Raw genomic sequence first — 24440 nt, 5'->3', positions numbered from 1 at the left:
TCCCCACGGTGCGCACGCGCGGAAGGGGCTCGGCGGGCGGAGGGGCGAGCCGAAGCGCGGGTGCTGTTTGCGGGCCGCGGCGGGGAGGGGCGCACGCACGAGGGGAGGAGCGGCGGGTGCCGCGAGTGGCTGAAGAGCCGGAAACGCGCCTCGGAGGGTGCGGCGGGTTGGGCCGGGCGGGAAGCGTTAGGCAATCGGCCCCTGGGGCGCGGGGGTCGAGCGGGCGGGGAGGGCCCTAAGGCGAGCTCTGCCCGGATGAGGAACAAAGCGGTGGGGCTGGCGCGCGCGCCCCCCGCGCGGCCGACAGGTGGGCTGCGCGCGGGCCGGGGCGGGGCGAGGGCGGTGGCGGCCTGCGGGTCCCGTGCTGGCGGGCGGGCGAGTTGGCCGCCCTTGGGAGGCGGTGTCCGCTGGCCTGGGCTCTCCGGCCGCGAGGTGACGGGGGTTGCATCCTCCCTGTGTTTTGGTGACGGCCCTTGCCCTCCCCCCAGGTCGAGCAGCCCCCCTCCCGAAGCTCCTGGAGGAGAAGCCCCGGGTGTCCCCCGGCATGTCCCATCTCGCGGCGGGGTGCGTGGCCGCCGGCCCTCGGGAGAAGTTGGGCGGCCCCGGACGGCCCCGGGGACGAGTGGCCGCATTTGTGCAGAGGTTGTAAGCAAGATGCGGTAGCACGTGACCCTGGAACGCAAACCCTGATGCCGGTTCCCCGCCACCCGTGTGCTTTTTCCTCTGACCCTTGGCCCCAAGCAGATGCATCACAGGTAAGTAGTGAGGTGGGTTCAAGGCTGGTGACGTCTTTGGAAAACATGTGGCACTTGAGAGTTCAGAGAGCCTTTGTTTTTGGTACCTTTGGGAAAGTTACAGGTGTGATTTGCAAGTCGATTTGTGTCTCAAAGGGAACAAGAATTCCAGAAACTATTGTTGAGTATACTCTGATTCAACCTAATTTACTCCAGATTTGCATAGTTGTTCTAAGTAGTCGTGCATCAATTGTTGGCTCGTTGTCACCTTTATCCTATGCCTTTGAGTTATTTGAGCGTTTAATAATATCTTTATCTGGGTTCCAGAGTGTATTTTTAGCTCATCACCATGCATCACCTTGAATTTTGCTGGTTACCGTCTGTCTGGATGGTGAGGTGGAGAAATTAAGTTCTTAATTCTGCAGGCTTCATGCTGTTTAAAGTTTGCTACTTTTTGGTACCATGCCAGTACAATACAGAAAGTTACATTTGGCTGGTCTTTTAGGATCCTTTCATAGGCTGTAGGTTTAGGATACAGAAGATAAAGCAAATTCATTGAAATTACTGTAACTATTGCATTTTGCAAAATGACTACGTTTCAGTTAGTTTTTATATGTCAGTCTAAGTAAAGTTGTAAGTCCAACAGCTGGCAGATGGTTCCATCATAGGTTAGTTAGAAACACACACATATTAGCTGTAGAAGTATGAAGGGAATAATTTTATGAGGAATATATAGGGAAGAAGAGAGAGCTTGGTATCTTGATTTCTGGCTCTTCTCCCAGGATTGCTTCCTAGATCCCATATGAGAAAGGTAGATAGAATAGAGTTGCACTGGGGTGGCCGGTTGGCTCAGTTGGTCAGAGCACGGCGCTCATAACACCCATGTCTCCAGTTCGATTCCCACATGGGCCAGTGAGCTGCGCCCTTCACAACTAGATTGGAAAAAAAAAAACAAAAAACAATAGAATTGCAGTTTAGAGTGAGAGTTTTATGAGGGTGATGTTGTAAATTCTCTTCCTTTGCTTTCTCTCTGGGATACTAGTTACCTTTGGTTTATGGCTGCTGAGGTCATCACATTTTAGTGACTCACAACAGCAGAAATCTGCTGAGCCTTTCACTTTAAACTCTGGCTTCAACTGGTTTGAAAAGTCAACCTGTAGACACCATTTTGATTTTTATCTCAATTGGTACACAGATTATTAATATTCAGGAATTTTCAGAATGGGATTTGAAGCCACAGACTTTTAATTGTACTTTAAAAAATTAGTGTAACCAATTTGTTGAAGGTCATTACTACTTCAGTAATTGCAGAGTTTTAAGTAAACATTCTATTTGTAGCTATAAAAAGTTACAGAAAAAGTCTGTTTGAAACCAACCCAAGTCCAGAAACCTTCAATACTGAGGTAGCTGTGGTTTCCTTAAGCTATAAGGTGTTTTTTTGCTGTTGTTTGTGGGTTTTTGGTTTTTTTTTGCATTTTTTGATAATGTAATTACTGTCCTTCATCAGATGTACCTAATTTGCTCTGCGCTTCTAGTTATCTTTCTAGTACGGATGAGCTTGCATTGCTCCATCTAAGCTCCATCATTTCAGAGGGCCTGCTCTATACAGGGTACTGTATTCAGTCAGCCTTGTATATTTCATTAATGTCTGGGAGCTTAGTTTCATGAGATACATGGCCAGGGCTAAGGTTGAAGCCTGTGGGTATAGAATAATGCAGGAACAGGTCTGCATGGGACTTGAAGCATACCCCACTATATAAATACAGATCGAATGTTTCGGAATTGTGGAAAAGGCAAAATGGTCCTTTTATTGTAATTGTCTTTCTCTAATTGTAGTTAAGAGCTTGGTTTTCTTAAGTTAGGCAGACCTGATTTAAATCCCAACTCTGCAACTTACTAGTTATGTAATCTTGGGTTAAGTTTCTTCATGTCTCTGAGTCTCATTTGCCTCATTTCTAAAATGGGATTAAGAAGAACATCCACCTTACAGTAGTTAAGGATTAGGTGAGATAATTACATGTCAATCACTTAGCCCTGAATCTAACACATCTAGGAAGGCAGTAATAAGTGTTAGCTGTTATTTTCAGGTTGATTGATAGCTGATACTGCCATTGTTCAGAATTAAAAACCTATTTAGATTTGCTTTCATGGCTAAGGAATATGTAGATCCATTTGAGTCCTCCTTCCCTTCTTCACCCCTCCCAGGTATCCAGGCACACACAGAAGAAAGGACGTTACTGTGATATTCGTTGTAAGGATTGGAGGGTGTTAGTGACCTCCCTTAACTAGCTTGTTGGCTGGCCTCTTGAAAGTGTGATGTTTATACTACGGCAGTCTGTAAATTCTGATCCAGGGACTAATACTTACTGATAACAACCTCCAATAATGTCTTGTTCAAATCAGTATTACTCTTACGACGTTATTAATGGTAATGCAAGATAGATGGCATAGAAAAGGTGATTCTCAGATTCTTCGGCCTGCCCCACATGGTCTGTCGGTAAAAATTGGTGTATTGAACAACTTTTTGGCAGCATGACCTGTATGTGTGTGCTTCCACGGAGGTGCTGTGTGATTTGGGGCATCTGGCATTCTCTTTTTGAGCCTCAGTTTCCTTACGTACCTTATTTTGATGACTTGGTGAGAGACATGAAGTAGAATCTGGCAGAACTTATGTAACGAACCTTGATATGTGGAAGATATTAAGATAATTGTTAAAATGTTGCTATACAATTTTAATAAAATGCTGATCCATGAGAAAGCACGGTGCTTCTTCACACCATTGATAATCTAATTCAGACCCAGTATCACTTTAACTCCTGGTAAGAACTAGCAAATGTTTTTTGCGCAGGTTAAAACAAACTGCCTATAAAAGTCCTGGTTCAAAATAATAAGCCAATTGGAGAAAAAAAATATTGTGAAAGGAAAAACTTGGGTGATTTAAAAAGACCAACAAACCCTCATTGCCAATGTGCTCCAAGGATTGCAAACTTCAGATAGCGTGTGCAGCATTTGGAATAAGGCACACCCGAGTTAAATCCTATTTCTGCTGTGTGACATTGACTGAGTTACTGTCTCTGAATCCCAGTGTCCTCGTCAATAGAAAGAATATGACACTATCTCAGAGAGCTGTGAGCACAAAATGAAATGATGGTTAAGTCCCATGTCCCCACCCCCATTGTTTTGGGTTCTTCAGTACTTTAAATGGAGTTCCTGAGGCAATTGTTTGCATAACTAGTTATGTGTACTCTTTCTTAGGATGAATGAAATGAACCTGAGCCCAGTGGGGATGGAGCAGCTGACTTCATCCTCTGTGAGCAATGCCTTGCCAGTCTCAGGGAGTCACCTGGGCTTGGCTGCCTCACCCACTCACAATGCCATCCCTGCCCCAGGTGAGTGGTAAGGGAGAGCAACTGAATTTCAACACTTAACTGCTGTATCAATTCTCAAAGGAGCCTAGACAGGCTCAGAGTCAAGGGAGAAGAGTGGAAGGGACAAGCCAAGCAGGTGTGAATGGCGGCCCCCATGGGGTAGCACAGTGGAAGAAGACATTTCTGCAGAGCACTGGAGCTCCAGTGATAGGACTAGCGGTTTTTTCTTAGTCCTCTGCTTCAGTTGGTGGCCTTTTGTCTCGAACTGTAATTGACTTGGCATTTTGTCTAAGATTACCCATTTATCTGGTTCCCACTCTTGGCACTCTGTTCCTGGGTTAACGGCGGAGGATCAAAGTTTAATAACTATTCCCTGAAAGCATGAGAAATCCAGCTTTATTTTCTACTGCATCTGAAACTGGCAACAACTGCAAATGCTCCCAGCCTAGAATTATGGAGAAAGAGGAGGCACCAGAGATGGATCTCCTGCATGGAACTGCCCACGAGCCTCAATACCTGGGAGAACAACAGAGGAGAAGCTCATTGCCCCATCACTATACTTTTAGAACCTCTTTTATCTGCCTAATTTAATTTTCTTTTGTCTATTGAAATGGAAAAGAAACAAGCTCTTGATTCTTAGAATGGTAAGCTAGTGATTCTTAAGACTCTGTGACATTGTGATGTATTTGGACCTTTATCAAAATAAGAGTTAATGTTTAAGAGTATTTAAATCTTTAAGTTATTTAAATAGTTCTCTATAGAGAATTACTTGCTTAATTACTAAAATGCAGCAGTTAAATAAGTGTCATCTAAACTAAGGTCTCTCTACATTCCTCTAAATGTCCATAAAATTTTTTTAAAATATATTAGTTGTTAATCCATTTGATTATGTCTTAGGCATTTCTTTTAGTGGACACTCTTGTTAAGGAGGAAAAGCCTATTAAAAAATATTGCCACTGGTAAAAATAATGCAAATCAGTATTGCCTAAGTTGGTGAGTATTCATTATGATAATTAGGCACAGTAAGAGTCACTTTGACACTTTGCAGATGGATATAATCCAAGGTAGATATAAGCTAAGGGTTATATTTTTTTTAATAATGAAGTACAGCATATATGCAAAAGATTGTATAAAAGTACACACACACACACACACACACACACACACAGAGTTTTACCTCTATCTTTAAATTAGATTATTTTCCAAGTAGAAGCATATCTGTGAATTTTTATTTATTTATTTATTTTTTTAAGATTTTTTTTATTGGGGAAGGGGAACAGGACTTTATTGGGGAACAATGGTCAAATTGTTGTCCTTTCAATCTTAGTTGTGGGGGGTTCTGTTCAGCTTCAAGTTGTTCTTCTTTCAGTCTTAGTTGTGGAGGGCGCAGCTCAGCTCCAGGTCCAGTTGCTGTTGCTAGTTGCAGGGGGCACAGCCCACCATCCCTTGCGGGAGTCGAACTGGCAACCTTGTGGTTGAGAGGACAGGCTCCAACCAACTGAGTCATCCGGGAGCTCAGCGGCAGCTCAGCTCAAGGTGCCATGTTCAATTTTAGTTGCAGGGGGCACTGCCCACCATCCCTTGCGGGAGTTGAGGAATTGAACTGGCAACCTTGTGGTTGAGAGCCCGCGCTCCAACCAACAACTGGGCCATCCGGGAGGCAGCTCAGCTCAAGGTGCCGTATTCAATGTTAGTTGCAGGGGGCAGAGCCCACCATCCCTTGCGGGACTCGAGGAATTGAACTGGCAACCTTGTGGTTGAGAGCCCACTGGCCCATGTGGGAATCGAACCGCAGCCTTCGGAGTTACACACACACAGTTTTACCTCTATCTTTAAATTAGATTATTTTCCAAGTAGAAGCATATCTGTGAATTTTTAAAGTAAAGCATTCTCACCAGATAAAATGGGAAAAATAAAATATGTAAAAACCTGTAACATCAACTCAGAGACCATTCTCGTGAACTCGTGTATGTTTCTTCTCATCCTTTTAATCTCTGTATAATTTGTTTTCTCAAATTGCATTCAAGCTAGGTTTTTAATTGTAATTAAATGTTTGGTACTTAAGAGCAGTACAGACAACTGGAGGACCAATGTGGCATTTTAAAACTAACTTGAGAACTAACTTTAGGACCTGTTTGTGATGTCTGCACAACACTCCCTATCTGGGGATGTCAAGGGTTGCTAGGTGAGATTCTTGCCTATAAGCAAAAACCTGTCTAAGAGTTTAGCCCGTGGTTATAGACAGAATTGTTACATCCTTATTTTCTTTTAATTGAGAAAAACATTTTTTTTATAGGCCTGCCAGTGGCAATTCCAAACCTGGGTCCCTCCCTGAGCTCTCTGCCTTCTGCTTTGTCTCTGATGCTCCCAATGGGTATTGGGGATCGAGGGGTGATGTGCGGGTTACCTGAAAGAAACTACACCCTACCTCCACCACCTTACCCCCACCTGGAGAGCAGTTACTTCAGAACCATCCTACCTGGTAAGTATTATATGGTAGTTCTCCGGGAAGTTAGAAGAAAGACTAGGGCTGACTCCTGACCTCAGTGCTTGAAGACTTGAATAACACTTTTTTCTGTTTGTCATTATTAGATATTAATTTCTAGGTGGAAAAAAAGTTGTTTATATTTATTTTCCTCTTAGAATGTACAGGTAATGCATTATTAATATAGCAGTTTGACTAAGCTTAATTTCCTAATGGCACCTAAGTAGTTTTTCTCCTTTCTCCACCATCCCCTTGGTTTAAATTTTTTAACTCTGCAATTGTAATTTCTCCCTATTACACGTCCTGCTACAGTGTTGTCGTTTATTATCAATTAAAGTTTATTGAGTTTTTATTCTGATATAAAGTATTATATACTCATTTCATACAATTAAGCAAATAGGTAGGGGAACCTCTCATAGTGCCATCATCCATATTTTTGGTATACTTCCTTCCTGTCTTTGGTTTATAGATTTTGCTGTTTTTATTAATTAAGATTATACTTTTTATACAATTGTATGTCCTTACTTTTTTCACTTAATATATTTCTCTATTTTTACATACTGTGTTTCCCCGAAAATAAGACCTAGCCGGACAATCAGCTCTACTGCGTCTTTTGGAGCAAAAATTAATATAAGACCTGGTCTTACAGTAAAATAAGACCGGGTCTTAAATAGTATAATATAAGACCGGGTCTTACATTAAATTTTGCTCCAAAAGACACATTAGAGCTGATTGTCTGGCTAGGTCTTATTTTCGGGGAAACAGGGTAGTTATTTTCCCCGACTGCTACATGGCTTTCAGAATCACCCTTTTTAATGATACATTACATTCTACTGAATGGATATTGCATGGTTTATTATCAGTCTTTATTGTTGGACAGTTTGATTTTTCATTTTTTTAAATTACCATTACATGAACATTTTTATGTATAATATTTACAAAATGCATTTAAGATTACATTAAGTGGAATTTCTTGTGCAAGAAGGAATATATGAACGTTTTTGAGGTTCTTTTTTTTGGGGGGGAAGGGGAACAGGGTTTTATTGGGGAACAGTGTGTACTTCCAGGACTTTTTTTTTTCCTCTCCAAGTCAAGTTGTTGTGCCTTCAATCTTTATTTTTGTTGTGGAGGGTGCCATTCAGCTTCAAGTTGTTATCCTTTCAATCTTAGTTGTGGAGGGCGCAGCTCAGCTCCAGGTCCAGTTGCCGTTGCTAGTTGCAGGGGGCACAGCCCACCACGGGAGTCGAACCTGCAACCTTGTGGTTGAGAGGATGCACTCCAACCACCTGAGCCGTTTGGGAGGCAGCTCAGCTCAAGGTGCTGTGTTCAATCTTAGTTGAAGGGGGTGGAGCCCACCATCCCTTGCGGGCCTCAAGGAGTTGAACCGGCAACCTTGTAGTTGAGAGCCCACTGGCCCATGTGGGAATCGAACCGGCATTCTTCGGAGTTAGGAGCACGGAGCTCCAACCGCCTGAGCCACCGGGCTGGCCCGAGGTTCTTAATATGTATCCTTTTCAAAGAGGTTTTAGTAATTTACACTCCTCCTGGTAATGCAGGAAGTACCATTTCACCACATCCTCACAAGCATGAGTATAAAAATAGTCCTTTCTGTTTTAATAAAGCAAGTACATTTGTGATTATTTTGAATAGAGCCTAGTGTGTTTAATAAGTTAAAAGTTATATTTAATCAATTTTTATTTTTTCACGTGGAAGATCTACTTTTAAATCATTTTACCTTTTAACTCTTGCAGAGCAAATTTCAGCATCTTAGGACTCAGGAATTCCAAACATGTCTATGTTAAAGACAGCATTTAAATGATTAATTTTCAGTGATTTCAAAAGAACGTAGTTATTTTTTACGATTTCACAGGAACAACTGAATTATGGTATGTATATGTTGCTATTTATGAAGTATGTATATTGATTAAACCACAGAAGTAGTTCAGAGATTATTTTAATTTAGTTACATTTGTGAGGAAAATAATTTCTAGCTTGTGGAACTCTTTCTATTTAACAGCCCCTGTTCTCTAATCTTTTCCTTTCCTCAGGCATTTTATCGTATTTAGCTGACAGGCCACCTCCTCAGTACATCCACCCCAACTCCATAAATGTTGATGGTAATACAGCATTATCTATCGCCAATAACCCTTCAGCCCTAGATCCTTATCAGCCCAGTGGAAATGTTGGATTGGAACCAGGCATTGTTTCAATAGACTCTCGCTCTGTGAACACACATGGTGCCCAGAGTCTCCACCCCAGTGATGGCCACGAGGTGGCCTTGGACACAACAATCACTATGGAGAACGTCTCCCGGGTTACCAGCCCCATCTCTACAGATGGAATGGCGGAGGAGCTTACAATGGATGGTGTTGCAGGCGAGCATTCTCAGATCCCAAATGGCTCCAGAAGTCATGAGCCTCTGTCGGTGGATTCGGTGAGCAACAACCTTACAGCAGACGCTGTGGGACACGGTGGTGTGATACCTATTCATGGGAACGGCCTGGAGCTGCCTGTGGTCATGGAGACGGACCACATTGCAAGTCGGGTCAACGGGATGTCTGACGGGACCCTCAGTGACTCCATCCACACTGTGGCCATGAGCACCAACTCTGTAAGCGTGGCACTCTCTACCTCACACAACCTCGCCTCCCTAGAATCGGTTTCCCTCCATGAAGTTGGCCTAAGCCTAGAACCTGTGGCTGTGTCCTCCATCACCCAGGAGGTTGCTATGGGGACGGGTCATGTAGATGTATCGTCAGACAGTCTTTCTTTTGTACCACCTTCGCTGCAAATGGAAGATTCCAACTCAAACAAGGACAGTATGGCAGCCCTGTTTACAACTTGTGAGTGTGCTTAGCCTTTTTCTTTTGGACATTTTTGTAGAAAGGGCCGTCATCCCCAACAGGCTTAGTCACTGTCAGGTGTTACGGGAGTATAGAAAGTAACGGGGCTCTGGAATGTGCCTTTGTAGTGTCCTTTATATGAGTGTGGTGCCCTTTGCTTCAAGTAAGCCGAATGACATACAGACATTTCACTGGTTCCTACAGCATCCCCCTGAAGTACGGAAACCGTCATTTTATAGATAAGCTTACCTCTATCATATATAAGGTGTTTCCCAAGGTTTCACAAATAGAGAGTTAATTATAGGAATAAACTTTAATAAGGTATTCTCTATGAGATGCCTTGTGCGTTTTCAATATACGACAAAATTTATAAGATTATGTGTACTTTTTTTTTTGTCCCCATAAAGAAGCATAGGTGGATACAAATGCAATTTTGTGTTTGCTCAGAATGCATATAAATCGCCATAGTTGGGCATGTAAAATTCTTTTTATGGGGCAACAATAACCAAAAGCAATATAAAAATGGTCTTTTTTTTTTTTTGGTGTCACTGCATGCGTCATTCATGCAGGAAACATGTTGAGTGCTTATTACATGGCAGCCTCTGTGTTCGATGCTGGGGAGAAAACGGTCCACAAGAGACAGCACATGCCTTTAAGGAGCTTGCAGTCTGAGGGGAAGCAGAGGCGAGCCAGCAGGCTGTCGCGGTACCGGTGTGATAAGTGCAAAGCGGGGATGAAGTGCAAGGCGCCCAAGGAGCCTGAGGAGGGGGAGCGTCGAACCAAGGCTTGGAAGGGGCAGGGGAAACTTACCAGGGGAGGGAACGTACATGGTAGCACTGTCCTGAAGGGCAAGAAAGATGTTGGCAGTTGAGGATCAGGAAGAACAACGTCCCAGACAGAAGTTGCCTCCCCTTAAGGGCCTCAAACTAAAAGACTCACGAGTAGTTCAGAATTACCAAAGCGTAAAATGGGGTGAGAGGAGGGGTATGTGATGAAAGAAACGTAGGAGCCAGAACACCAAGGGTTTTAAGGAGTGAGGCTTAGCACCGGCGGGAGGTTCTGATGTCATGTGAGGATAACTAGTTTAGTAGAGGCAAGTAGACAGGTAAGGAAGATGATGCCATCATTTAAGTGAAAGGTGATGATTTTCCATCCTAGGTAGAGGTACCAAGGATGAGGAAAAGAGGATATTTACGAGAACTCAGTGGAGCCTGTTGAGTGGATGAAGCTGGAGTGGAGTGAAGTGTTAAGGAGAAGACCCTGGTTTTTGGCAGGAGAAACCGGGTGGGTAGTGGTGCCATTCCTTAGGATAGTGACTGGCGGAGGACGAATAGGTTATTTTTTTGAGGAGTGAGGCTGAGTGTTAGACATGTTGATGTTGGTGTCTGTAAGACACTCAGTAGCGGTATCTGGAGCTCAGAGATCCGTTTGGAAATGTTTAGGGATCCTCAGCGTTAATCGTGGCTGTGGAAGTGGGGGCAGATCAGCTAGGACGAGTGTGGAGTGTGGAGGCCTGGGGATAAGATGCAGCCGCAGGAGACCGGACAGGACGGTCGGAAAATTGGGAGGAAGCTTCCGGTGCTACAGAAGCCAAGCGACGGGGAGACCCTTTGGTGTTAACCTTTTAAGTCTCAAATTTATGATTTTTGAATATTTTAATCTGGGAATGTAACGTAGGCTCATGAATTTAGCAGAAGATAAGAGGTGGCCTAAATCAACCTGTTGATCCTTTGTAAGTGGGCAAGCAGAACCTCTTGCTTTTAGTTGTGTTTTTAAAAACAGATATAATTCACATGTACGCTTTAAAGTATACAGTTTAGTGGTTTTTAGTAAATTGCCAAGATTGTGCAACTGGCACCACTGTCTAATTCCAAAGTATTTTTATCACCCTGTAAAGAAACCCCGTTAGCAGCCACTCATCAGTCCCTCTGTGTTTCCCGGGCTCAGGCAGCCACTCCTTTCTGTCTCTGTGGAACTGCCCATTCTGGACATTTCCTCTAAGTGGAATCACCCATGTGTGGCTTTCTGTGTCTGGCTTCTTCCGCTTAGCATAATGCATGCTGTCATGGCCCATTCCTGTTGTGGCACACGTCAGGACATCACTCTTTTTATGGCTGAAAAATACTCCATTGTGTGGATGGAGCACATCTTACCCACTTATCGTTTGTGGGCGTTTAGGTTGTTTTCCCCCTGTGGCTATTGTAAACTATGCTGCCATGAAACATTCACGTACAAGTGTTTGTATGAACGTGTGTTTTAGATTCTCTTGGATAAATATTGAGGAGGAAAATTGCTCTGTGTTGCACTTTTTGAGAAATTGCCAGACTTTCTCCAAGTGGCTGCACCGTTTTACATCCCCAGCTTCAGTGTGAGGGTTCCAGTTTCTCCCCGTCTTTACCAGCACTTACTTCCTTTCTGTTTTTTTATAGCCATCCTAGTGGGTGTGAAGTGGCATCTCACTGTGGTTTTGAGTCGCATTTCCCTGATGACTGATGATGTTGAACATCTTTACATGTACTTTTTGGCTATTTGTATATCTTTAGAGAAAACTGAGCGTTTTTGCTGTATGAAATCCGAATCCCCTTTATTTGGAGGTAATTCCCCTTCTTATTAAGAGTCAGTTCTCAGTGAGGGTAGGGGTCTCTAATGTGATACTCAAAGAAGTTTTAATCAAGTAGTAGTTGAAGAAGTAATATGTTATTACTGTTTTGGCTAAATATGAAAACACTGATATTTTATGCCATATAAGTAGAAATTTTAACAAATTGCTTAGGAAAAAGAGACACTTAGGTGGCTGTAGTTACATATTTCACCTATTTTGTGAACAAATTTGGGAAGTTTGAACTCATTCATTGGCTAATCGAGGCGTGAACTACAACATAGAGAAAGAAAAGTAAAAGGGGAGCAAAAGATTTATGGTGAAAGACACCCATGAGCTTGTAATAGCGAAGTTACACTAAGCGTAGAAAACAGTATATGAAGGAAGCACCCTTTCCGATGATGCATAAAGAAAGACCATATGAACAGTAAGAAATTAAGAATGTTAAGCAGATACACCTGCAAGAATATATTCTACCTGCTGCTCCAAAGAACAGGTTGCAAATTTGTGTGTGTGTAAGTATCTGTCCTCAGAATCTGGCTGACCAGTTTGTTTGTAGCAAAGCAAAAGAGAACAGCGTGTAGCGTGGTCCTGTAATGTCATTTCTGTTTTGGCTTTACATGACTAACAGCATTTTGGCTCAGTTTCCTCTTAGAGTTTAGTAGAACTGGAATCTAATTTTGGACCTTAGAACATGCTATCTAAAGGTATTACTTATGTATTTAACGTAAGGAATGCTGCACAGTCGGCCCTCCATCTCCATGGGGGGTTCTGCAATCTGCTGATTCAACCAACTGCAGATCGAAAATATTCAGGAAAAAGAAAAATCTCAGGAAGTTGATCCCTGAGCAATACAGTATAATAGCTATTTCCATTGTATTGGGTGTTATACATAATCTGGGGATGATTTAAAGTAGATGGAAGAAGGTGCGTAAGGATGAGGTAATGTAGTGTTAGTTTTTGATCAGTCTGTCCCTTGTGCACTGAATAGGAGACTGTCCTGTCGGATCCAAAGGGAAAAAATCAGATCTTGCTGAAAAATATAAGTGTATGTATATATATGTGGTATATTTTAGTGTAAGAAAGTAGTTCTTTGATTAATTTCTATTAGAACCTTGCTTCTTACGCGTTTAACTAAAAAGCGGGTGGTAATGCAGCCTGCTTGAACTAACCTCATTTGTGTTTCTCATATTTTCCGCCTGCAGGGTGCACCCTCTGCGACCGAGCCTATCCCTCAGACTGCCCCGACCACGGACCAGTGACTTTTGTTCCTGACACGCCAATAGAGAGCAGAGCGAGACTTTCTCTCCCAAAGCAGCTTGTTCTCCGCCAGTCAATTGTGGGAGCAGAAGTTGGTAAGAACCGTGGGACCATAAAACCCCATCTATTCTCTTCTTTCTTTGTAGGGTCGAGTTGTAAAAGTGAATGTGTATAATTTACCGACTATTTGGTTGATCCCAAAGTCAATTTATGGCTGAAGATGTATCCTTTTAGGGAATCTTCATCTTGGCCCTTGGTGATAGGAATGAATCAAGTTGAAAACTTTATTGGGAAAGTTCCCCTTTCTTAGAGTCAGAATGGAATAGAGGAGAGAATCCTGGCCCGAGTCTTTGAAGACTTGACTTTTATTTTCAGCTATAGCATCCACTAACAATTACCATGACAAAACACTCTTTGAAACTTTGTTTCTTTCATAGAAACATGGAAAATTCATCCTGACAACCATTTATTGCAAAAGATACTTAGATCGAATGTTTGCAAATTGTCTAATACTCCTTTGGGAAAATGAATAAGGACTGCAGACTGCCTGAGCATGCTTACCCATATTTGAATTTAACGTGGTTTTTGAAGTATCGCGCCATTTCTTTGAAAATATGAATCAAAGTTCATTATTCTTTGAGTTGTAGCTTGGGCATGATGTCAGTTGAAAACGTGAAACAACTTAGGTAATAATAGAGCAGTGCTTTAAGCACAAACGATTTTAGAAGTGTGATTTATTTTGTAGTAATTGCTTTATATTTTTATAATAGAATAATGTTCTCTGGTCTTTTTTATGTATTAACTCCAAAGTAACATATTTGGAGAGAAATGCTTTGATTGCTAGTATATAAATCTGGGTTCAGGAATTTCCGATGCCATTTCTTACTCTGCATGTTTCTTCTGAGCTCCCTGTAATCTGTTCATGACATTTTCCATATTTGCAGGATGTGCCTATAAGACTTAGATATGTCTCAGAAGTGCTGGATTCTCAGTAGTTCTTGGGTTCACTGAAAATAAGACTCTTTGCGTGGACTTAGCTCCTCTCTTCTGTGTCATCTGAGATGTTGAAATCACTGATTGTGTGGCTGACCAGTGTCCTTCTGCTGACAGGCGTGTGGGCTGGAGAAACCATTCCTGTGCGGACTTGCTTTGGGCCTCTTATTGGCCAGCAGAGTCACTCCATGGAGGTAGCAGAATGGACAGACAAGGCAGTGAGCCACATCTGGAAGGTCAGTGTTTATGAAACTTGTGTCTGACTTTTGGATGTTTTTATTCTAATGAGGTTGTTAAAAGTGACGTAAAAGTCAAAATTAGCCACAACTCACACCGTGCCATTCACCTGTCAGTTACTTAATATTACTGACTTTCTGTTCTTGGTAGCCAAGTTATATACATTGCATAGCAAAACACCAGCTATAGAATATAGAGGATAAATGTTTTAGTCTCCATTTCATTAGATAATCAAAGGATTCTGCTTTTAAACTTGTGGCAGCTGAGGCTATTGGCTTTGTTTATATGATGAAAGATGAAAGCCTTATTTTATAATCAGCCAAAACATTCCTGAAATATTTATCATAGGGAACAATTCTAGAGTTAGAAGGTGACATGATTCTCTGGTTTTCTAATGGGAGGGGCTAGAAATACAAGCTATTGACATAACAGCTATTCCTGTGACATGTTCGTATAGATCTTAGTCAATAGATGGGGAGTGACGCTTTCAAAAGTGACATGAGGGGAAACGGGTCTTGTGATCATTGGAAAGGTAAGATGCCATTGGCACTGGGACTTTTAATTTTGGTATCCGAAAGGGAACCTAGAAGAATGCTAAGTCCATTAAAAAAGAATGAGAAGAGATGGTTCTCTGGCCTTATTTGGTCATTCAGTGGCACCATGTGGGGTGTGATAAAAACAAGGTTTTTTGTCTTTTCCAGTCAAGCCAAAATGTGATTCATCAAAAACAATGTCATTCTAAGCACTGAGCGTTGAGTGTAGGTCTCTGATAGTCTTTATGGGATTGCCAGAAATAGGGGGACTGGTGAAATGACAGATGTAAGAAGGCTGCTATGTATTTTCACACTGACTAGGAAAGCTGGTACCTAATGCAAAGTAAAAGAAATTGCTAGCCTAAATTTAGTAGCACTTTTTATCAGTTCGTTTGATGTGTATGTTTGCCTTCTGTTGGCAGATATACCACAATGGTGTCCTAGAATTCTGCATCGTTACAACTGACGAAAATGAATGTAACTGGATGATGTTTGTGCGCAAAGCCAGGTAAGCGTAGTCTTGAAATTGTTATGATTCAGATGTTTTTCAGTAGGAAACTTGATGTAACAGGGAATAGCTGGAGAATACAAATTACACTGACATCTGCTTATACTCTAAGGCCTAAGGCTTTTCACCTTCTTCACTCCAGTAGTTGTTGACTAATCGTAATTGTAAATCAAAACACAAGAAACTATCCTTTCTTAATGAGCAGTTTCTTCAGCTTACCAGTGCAGTAAGGAACAATACTGTTACCTTTGAATTTGCAAGTGGATGCCTTCTCTTTACATTGGCTATTAGTTGTAGTTAATTCTTCTTCAACTGTCTCTCTCTGTGTCTTTGTCATATTGTTTTTTAAGACTTAATGTACTTTTCTTCTAATAATAGACTCTAGTGTTTCTGACTGTAAAACAGGGCGATAAACTGGTGTACTGAAGAACTCTGTGTCTATACATGTCTTTCGTAATAGGTAGGATAGGCAATTAGAAAAATGACCCAGAGAAGTCATTATATTATATAGGATTTTGCTAAAGGGATAGGATATATTTGGTAAATATTTCAAAATTAATACATTTTTGATCTATTACATATGATAACTTAGGAACCGGGAAGAGCAGAATTTGGTGGCTTATCCCCATGATGGAAAAATTTATTTCTGCACCTCACAAGATATTCCTCCTGAAAACGAATTGCTTTTTTATTACAGCCGGGATTATGCTCAGCAGATTGGTAAGTGAACGTCAGATTTGTTTGTCAAAAATCTAGCGTAGTAAAAACCCAAGGACCAGAGTAAAGTTTTGGTAATGACTTAAATATCAGCTGAAACAAATCACACACCGTTGTCTATATAAAAGGGCATTACCTCTATGTTAGACGTGTTAAAATTGGTGAGGTTTTTCACAAATCTGTGACTGTTGTGGACCAAGCAGTATTCATTCATAGCTTTTGTGTTGGGACTTTGATTTGGGGAATTTGAAGTTCCTGAGGCTGCTTGTTGAGCCAGTATCATTGCAATTTAAGTTTGTAAAGGACAGCAAAACTCCTTGATTTAATGCTGTAGGTTTTTCTTTGCACTGTGTCATGAAGACACATGAGGTTAAGTGTGTGCTGCACGTAGGTTTCTTGCCCAGGAAACCTGCCTTATAGTCCACTTTTTACTGAGTGCTTCCTCTGTGCCTGGCATTATGCGAGGTGCTGGAATAGAGCATTGAACAAGACATTGTAGTTTTAGGGGCAGTAGGCAAGCTGGAAATTTTGGTAGAAGGGAGGATTGTGAGTAACAATTGTTGATATCAAGAACAAGCGTGAAAATGTAAGTATCAGGAGACATTGAGTAATTTTTCTTCCAAGGTGCTCCCGAACACCCAGATGTACACCTGTGTAACTGCGGCAAGGAGTGCAGTTCTTACGCAGAGTTCAAGGCCCACCTGGCCAGCCACATCCATAACCATTGTCCCAGCCAGGGCCACAGCGGCAGCCATGGGTCCGGCCACAGCAAAGAAAGGAAGTGGAAGTGTTCCATGTGCCCTCAGGCCTTCATCTCTCCTTCCAAACTTCATGTCCACTTCATGGGTCACATGGGGATGAAGCCCCACAAGTGTGACTTCTGCAGTAAGGCTTTCAGTGATCCCAGCAACCTGCGCACCCACCTCAAGATACACACCGGTGAGTGAGCTTGGACCATCAAAATGGAATTCTGCAACAGCAGTTGCGGTGGTAAAGGCTTGACGGCGAGAGAGTCTTGCAGGGAGAGGGGAGATAAGGTGTTAGAGGATGAATCCAGCGGGCTGTCAGCAGGACTTCTCTGGGTGGTAAGGCTTGCTGGGATCACTGCTTCCTCAGAGAGAGTGGGTATGAGGTGCTCCACTTTCCAGGTGCCCCCGCCATACTTTGAATGCGGCGGGGGCAGTGCAGTTCATAAGCAGGAAGCTGATCCATTTGTTTGGACTTAAAGCAAAGGGAATTCTCTGGAAATAGCCAGAGCCTCCCCTTACAGTTCCCTCTTGGTCACCAGCCAGAGCCAGTTTCTTGCCTGGGACTATGGCTCAGTAAACGCTGCCAAATATGTTGAGTTTCCATCGTCTAAGTTCCATGCAAACGAACCCCTTTCGTTTGGCACTTATTTTTTTCATGCATACTACAAAACACCTGATGAAGTTTTAGTTTTCTTAGCTGGGTCATTTGTTCCCTTTACTTTGAAAGTAAAATTCTTCCTCATCCCTTTGCGTTACGACCGAGTAGTCACAACAGAAACTGTATGTCCCACAAAGCTTAAAATACTGACTAGCCTTTAAGAAAAGGTTTGCCAGCCCCTGACATAGGGTCGTCTTCTTTCTGCAGTCTTAAGAAGAATTTTATTTCATCCCTGGTTTATGAGGTCAATGTAGGTTGTAAAACTACGTTTGCCTGTAGAAAAGTACTAGAACTCATGAGGTTTTTTTATTTATTGTTTTGTTTTAAATATAATTGAGTTAGGTTGGGTGCTAGGATTATAAGTGACTTTTCAGATTTTATATTGTGCGCGCTATAAGTAAGTAAGTAAGTAAATACATAAATAAATGTTTTAGGTAAGCAGTCCGAGAAGTAGGTTAGATGTATTGGCTTCACCAGCTTCAGTTGCAGAAGATAAGTTGTGTGGCTGTGAGTGGTTCTCGGTCGACAGCCCTAGAAAGTGAAGTCCCACCTCCCGTCAGGTTCTGTTGTATTCCTGCCTCCGCCTCGTACCTGTACGTGTGCCTGCGCACACTGAGAGGCTCGTGGCTGCACGATGCACAGTGTGATCGCTTATCCTGTGCAGGTCAGAAGAACTACCGGTGTACGTTGTGTGACAAGTCTTTCACCCAGAAGGCTCACCTGGAGTCACACATGGTCATCCACACCGGCGAGAAGAACCTCAAGTGTGATTACTGCGACAAGCTGTTCATGCGGAGGCAGGACCTGAAGCAGCACGTGCTCACCCACACGCAGTGAGTCTCCCCACGCCAGGGCCCAGGTGTTGGGGTGGGGCGGGCAGGCGCTGGCTGACCGCTGTCTCCTCCGCTGGCGCCCGCTGGTGCCTCCCGTGTCCGCGGAGCCACAGGTCAGACGCCGGAGGTTTTGGTTTTATCCTGGAAGATTTCACTTGGTTGCTTGCTTGCTTTTTAAAAAAATTTTCCCTTCTCTCTGTTGTTACTTTTATTCTTATTTTCAAAACAAAATATTTAATTTAACAAATTGGGGGTGGGGACAACATTCGACGCATAACACTGCCACAATAATCACCTGGGAAATGGGAAAAACAGCAGTTGGTGCCAGGGCCCCACCTCCAGGGATTCTAACTCAGTTGGTCAAAGGTAGAGCCCTGGCCTTGGTGTTTTAAAAAAGCTCCCCAAACGACTCTGATGTCCAGCCAGATTGAGAACAACTGAGTTCATCCAAATGCAAGACTTGTTTCCACAGTATCTCTGGCAAGTATAGTATTTCTTCTTGAATACCACATAACTGATTCAGTTTTGAGGAGAAGTTTGGCTTGCATCAAGCTTGTATCAGCCTCTGTCCATTTATTCTACATCTGCCCTCTGGAATCATACACATGAGTTTAATATTTCTTTACCTTGACAGCCTTTCAAACTTATGATCATTGTTGTGGTCTCTTTAAATCTTATTTTCATGAGGTCAGATGTCCTTAATTTCTGCAACTTTTCCTCTTACCACCTAGTTTCAACTTTGGTACCCAGAAGTGAACACAGTATTCCAGTTAAGATTTGTTCAGGTTTTAATAGAGTTGCTCTCTTCTTTGATCTTGACTTTCTCTTCTTTCAAGTGATGCCTAAATTTGCACTTTTTTTTTGTCACCATTTCACAGCATAATGCAGTATAAATTATTTTGAGATTAGTTTTGTAGCTTTCTCTCCATTTGGGTTGAGAATGGGCTTTATCAGGTACTGACCAATGAAAACAGTTCCCTTAAATGTGGATCTGGACTCTTTGTCAGTATGATGAGATACAGAGGGCGCCAAAAAAAATATATACACCTTTTAAGAAAGGAAAACTATTAAAATTGTAATACTCACTATATACCGCTAACAAAAGATGAATACAAGTTACGTTTGACTCCTGCAGTTACAAGAGGTGGTTGTAATCAGCGTCCAGACACGTCTGATTACAGCGAACTGCTGCTTGAGCAACGCTGACCAGTGTCCACTTGTGTACATTTTTTTGGCACGCCTGGTATAATATGGCTCTTTGCCAAACTCCCACGGGATAGAAAGAAGTTTTTGGACTATCAGGACCTTTAGCTACTGTAAGTCATTCATAAAATAAAACTATCCACTTAAAATATATTTGAATGAGACTTTAGGCTTCCTATAAAGATCACTGGGAAAAATTTCAGGTGTTTGTATTTTTACTTTTAGGAATTTCAAAATGGATATAATAGTCTTGCAGTTCATTCTGTTTACCTGGTTAGGAAACAGCTACAGCCCTAAAGCCAAATGCAGCAGTGGGAGTTCCTCCCCCACAGGGATCCCCTGAGACTGTGAGGCAGGAGGCAGATGCTTTGCGCTTCCTCTGAGCGAGGAGCTTGAGCACAAGAGCAGCGACGCTCACTCCCCGGTCATCTCCTTAGTCCCGTGGCTTTAGATGCCATCTTTGTGATGTATATCTCCAGCCTTACGTATCTAATTCAGTCAGCGTCTCTGAGTGGTGGATGTTTGCGAGGCAACTCAAACCTGATGTGTCCGTAACTCAACTCTTACCATGATCTCTCTGAACGTGATTGTCCCGTGTTCAGCAGCTCAGTAAATGGCATCACCAGTCATCCCAGTGGCTCGAGCCAAGGACCTGCGAGTCATCCCCCCCCAGCCTTCCACCCTTTCCTTCCTGCACGTCTTCCCTTGTCCACACCACCAGCACCTTGCGTATGGAGCACGTCCCGGGTGACCTTGCTGTGTCGGCTGTTCTTGCCTCACGCATTCCCCAGCACAGCCTCCCTGGCCTGTGCACACAAACCCCGCATGCTGCCCATATTCTGTCCACAGTGGCTAGAGCAATCCAGTAAAGCGGAAGGAAGGGTGTGCCCATCTCCACTTAGAATTCTGCAGTGGGCGTGCCATCATACTTGGCTTCAAAGGTCTTTAACGGAGCCTAGAAGCCCCTTCATGAAGTGGTAAAGGTACTTGGTGACCTCTGCCATTTCATCTTTTATCACGTTTCTCCTCATATTCTGCTTTAGCCACACTGGCCCTCCTCTTGCTGGTAATACAGCATAGTGCACCCACTCCAGGCTCAGGGCCTTTGCACTATACGTCCTCTGTCTAGAAACTTCTCCTACTGGATAGCTTCCTGTCTCCCTCCCTCACTTCATTCAGGTTCCTGCTCAAATGCCGTCATCTCCTCAGATGGCCTTCCTTGACTATCTTATCTAAAATAGGACTCCTTCACTCTTACCTGGCTTCTTTTTTTTCCATAGTACTTATTACTATCTGATATCTTGCTATATATTTACTGTATTTGTTTATGGTGTGACTCCTCCACTAGGTGTAAGCTCCAGGAAGGCAGGGTCTCCTGCTTGGAGAAGGTGGTGGAAATGCTAAGGGCGCCAGCCTTCGGAGGCTCCCACTGCACCTTACCACTCCGTCACGGATTTAACCCCTTTTACCCGTTTCATATACTGGGCTTTCATTTAGACATAGGGTTCAGCTGCTCGAAGAAGAGTTTAAAAATGCCTGGTCTATATGATCTCTAAGGTTCTTTTCAGCTCCAAAATGTCTAGGCCAGGGTTACTCAAACCTTGATGCTAACGACGTTGTGAGCTGGGTGTTTTTGTTGTAGGGGCTACTGTTAACACCTGAGTGAGGTAGACTCATGGACCGGCCAGCTGGCAAACGTTTTCCAATTTGAATCTTCCATTTGTTGATGAGAAAGTGGGCAACAGGAAGTGTCAGATGGCTGCTGATGGCTATGTGTATTGCTAGAACCACACTGGAAAACAGCTTAGTGTTACCTCAGAGCTGAATATGCTTACTCTTTAATCCAGCTAGACAGCTCCTGAGTGTACACGTGTGCCCTAGAGAAACCCATGCGTATGTGAGCCACCTGACAAGTAGAGGATTGTTAAGAGCAGCCTTGCCTGTGGTGGTAAAAAACTGGAAACCACCAAAATACTCATTAACAACAGACAGACCCAGTACCACAGATAAGGTGTGTGTTTGTCAGTAGTGTACAGCAGTGGAAGGGGACAAACCACTGACACTTGGAGCAACTTGGATGAATTTCACAAATACTATTGAGTGAAAGAAGCAAAACACACAAAATATACAGTATGATTCCATTTAGCAAAATCAGTCTATGCTTTTTAAACTATACAAGTGTTTTATGACTCGTCTGTAGGATGTATCTCCTACAAAAACGTATGATTCTAGATGGATGGAGCTTCTCTGACAAAGGCCTGAGGTTGGGGAGGATAAGCCTGTGCCTCAGTTGTCGTGTGTAACCCCAAATCAAATGTTTTTTCTCGTGTTCCTCTTAGAGAACGCCAGATCAAGTGTCCCAAGTGTGATAAGCTGTTCTTGAGAACAAATCATTTAAAGAAACATCTCAATTCACACGAAGGAAAACGGGATTATGTCTGTGAAAAATGCACAAAGGCTTATTTAACCAAATATCATCTCACCCGTCACCTGAAAACCTGCAAAGGGCCCACCTCCGGTTCCTCAGCACAAGAGGAGGAAGAAGAGGATGAGTCAGAAGAGGAAGAGCTAACAGACCCCCTGGGGACGGAAGACTGTCGGATGAACAGTGCTGTGTATTCAGCAGACGAGTCTCTCTCTGCACATAAATAAAAGCCAGCTGTTTTGGATGGAAAAGGCAAAAGGGAAAAACACACATAACCAGTTATCCACTACAATGGTTTTTCTATAAAATGGTTTCTGACTTCTTCCAGCCAACAGTCAAAACAGACTGAATGGGATGGATGAAGCACTTACAGAGGGCCATCCTAAAGAAAACACTTTAACACAAACGGGGCACAAGGGCACATGTCCTATTTTTAAGTGATGTGTGGGGAGGGGAATGTCAACTTTTGAGGTCTGTTCTCTACATGATAATCTGCCTGTTGCTTTACTGTCCGAGGCAGAGCTGCCCTCTAAGATGAGAGAAGCTACCCAAACAAACCAGATTTCCTTTAAATTATCCCAACATTCCCTTGTCCTGTGATTTAGCATCTGAACTTGGTCCCTGCCTCACAGTCGTCCCGGGTGCTGATGGTTCTGGTGTTTTATGTGCAGCTGTGACTTCACGCATCCCAGCGCAGGTCAGAACACCGCTGTGTGAGCGTTGTGCGTGGACCGCAGCTAACAAGCTTAAAGCACCACCTGCCTTAATCTCCACTTGGGAGTTTAGGGTAGATCTTGCTTCCCCACAATTTCCCAGGTGCCTAGCGGGCAGATGAACCAGCAGCAGCCAGGCAATGGGCAGTGATGGCGAGAAGAAAAGGAGAGATTCCCGGGCAGCTGGCCAAGAAACTAGCTTTGACGGAAGCCAGGGTTTGGCACTTGATGGTGGTTCCTGAGAGATCTTTGTAGGTTTAGACGTATCTGTCTCCAGTAAAGCTTCCAGCCCCTAGACGAAGGGAAGCTGGAGGTGGAGAGTCAGATAATGCCTGCTGGGTCATCTGGCGACAAGCACACTTGCACTCGGCTGGCAAAGGGGTACTTTGGCCCACGGAAGGAGGGAGGCAATGATCCTTCATATCTGGCTTACCCTATGCAAAGGATCAAGACACCGTTAAAATGCTGCCAAGTCAGAATGACAGACGGATGACTCCCAATCCATTGGTGCATTGGCAAGGTTAGGCCTTCCTAGTTGTCTGGTGCAGGACCTCAGCAGTTAAGCATGGTGGATGCCAAAGGGTTTGGAAAGTAGGAAGCTTACTGGTTACACGGGTGTGTTTGCAGGGTCCCGGCTTAGTTGCTTCTTCCCTCCATCTGCTCTCACCTGGTGTCCCCCATGCATACCCTGCTCTCAGCAGGAAGCAGATGCGTCCTTAGGTTGACGGTTGATAATCGTGCTCCTATGCTGAGGCATGCCCTCTGGGCTGGAGAGCAAGGACTGGTGGGAAGGTTTTGCTGCTAATGTATTTATGGAATGAATGTATTTCATTCAAATCTGTATTCCTCTAGGAAGGATTAAAATAAAAACTTTTTTTTAAAATACAGGATTCTTGTAATCTCATTTTGTAGGAGAGGAATGACTCTTAGGGAAAAATCTGGTACAACTTGAGTTTTTTTAAGATTAGAAGTGGAGAAAGCATTTCCTAAGTATTATAGTTTTGAGATCACATTCAAATACGCATCTGCGTACAGTGCTTAAACTGCTTCCTGCGTTTCCAGCTCATCTGCCCTCTGCTGCCTCCTTGGAGAACTGGCCGGTGGACATTGGAGGGAGGCGGTGAGGTGGTGGTGGGTGCGTGGCTGCCGACACTGGGTCATGAAGCCTCTGTCAGGTCAGGGCAGCTCCGAGCTCAGCCTTTTGCCAAAGGTATCCTGGTGGCAAATCAGCCCTGCTCCCAGGAAACCACTGCTGCCAGAACTACAAGTTTTCTCTCTCCCTTTATCTCAGTAGCTCCTGTGGGGTTAAATTCATTTCCCAATGCTGGTTGAAATTCTGCCTAACATGAGCCTAACGTCAAAAGGGCCAAAACCAAAACAAAGCGAAGCCTGGAAGAGTTAAGTGAGACTAGCTGTGTAGCTGTTACTGCTTATTTACCACTGTGTCCTGTTTTTCACCTCTTAGACTTAAATGGCACATTTATGAGTCCTCCCAAGAGGAATAAATTAGTAACTGTCCTTCTGCCAAGATTTGACTCTGAGCCTTCCCTGCCAACTGCAGGTGGCCTCGTCTGCTGTTGCT

At 43.3% G+C, this 24440-nt stretch overlaps 1 protein-coding gene across 3 annotated transcripts; it reads left to right on the top strand.

Moving 5' to 3' along the window:
• PRDM4 (PR/SET domain 4) lies at window positions 1-23745 on the top strand. Of its 3 annotated transcripts, none has more exons than XM_074326267.1 (12): window positions 1-157; window positions 489-755; window positions 3990-4123; window positions 6399-6584; window positions 8636-9430; window positions 13235-13384; window positions 14400-14518; window positions 15475-15560; window positions 16153-16280; window positions 16902-17216; window positions 18349-18517; window positions 22060-23745. In XM_074326267.1, the coding sequence occupies exons 2-12, from the start codon at window positions 745-747 to the stop codon at window positions 22370-22372; spliced, it is 2406 nt and encodes an 801-aa protein (XP_074182368.1). In that variant the 5' UTR covers window positions 1-157; window positions 489-744; the 3' UTR covers window positions 22373-23745. The 3 variants fall into 3 exon arrangements, with proteins under 3 accessions (XP_074182368.1, XP_074182367.1, XP_074182369.1); XM_074326266.1 differs by having other exon boundaries at window positions 40-307; XM_074326268.1 differs by lacking the exons at window positions 1-157; window positions 489-755; window positions 3990-4123 and adding an exon at window positions 4162-4746.
• Window positions 23746-24440: the final 695 nt, after the last annotated feature.

Source organism: Rhinolophus sinicus, linkage group LG02 (assembly GCF_036562045.2).
Source record: "Rhinolophus sinicus isolate RSC01 linkage group LG02, ASM3656204v1, whole genome shotgun sequence".
In the NCBI taxonomy this organism is placed as follows: domain Eukaryota; kingdom Metazoa; phylum Chordata; class Mammalia; order Chiroptera; family Rhinolophidae; genus Rhinolophus; species Rhinolophus sinicus.
This window is presented reverse-complemented; position numbering and strand designations above follow the sequence as displayed.

Coding starts and splice junctions, on each gene's coding strand:
- PRDM4 (XM_074326267.1), top strand. Junction 4,124..6,398: donor CAATGCCATCCCTGCCCCAG/GTGAGTGGTAAG, acceptor TTTTTTTTATAG/GCCTGCCAGTGGCAATTCCA. Junction 6,585..8,635: donor CTTCAGAACCATCCTACCTG/GTAAGTATTATA, acceptor TCCTTTCCTCAG/GCATTTTATCGTATTTAGCT.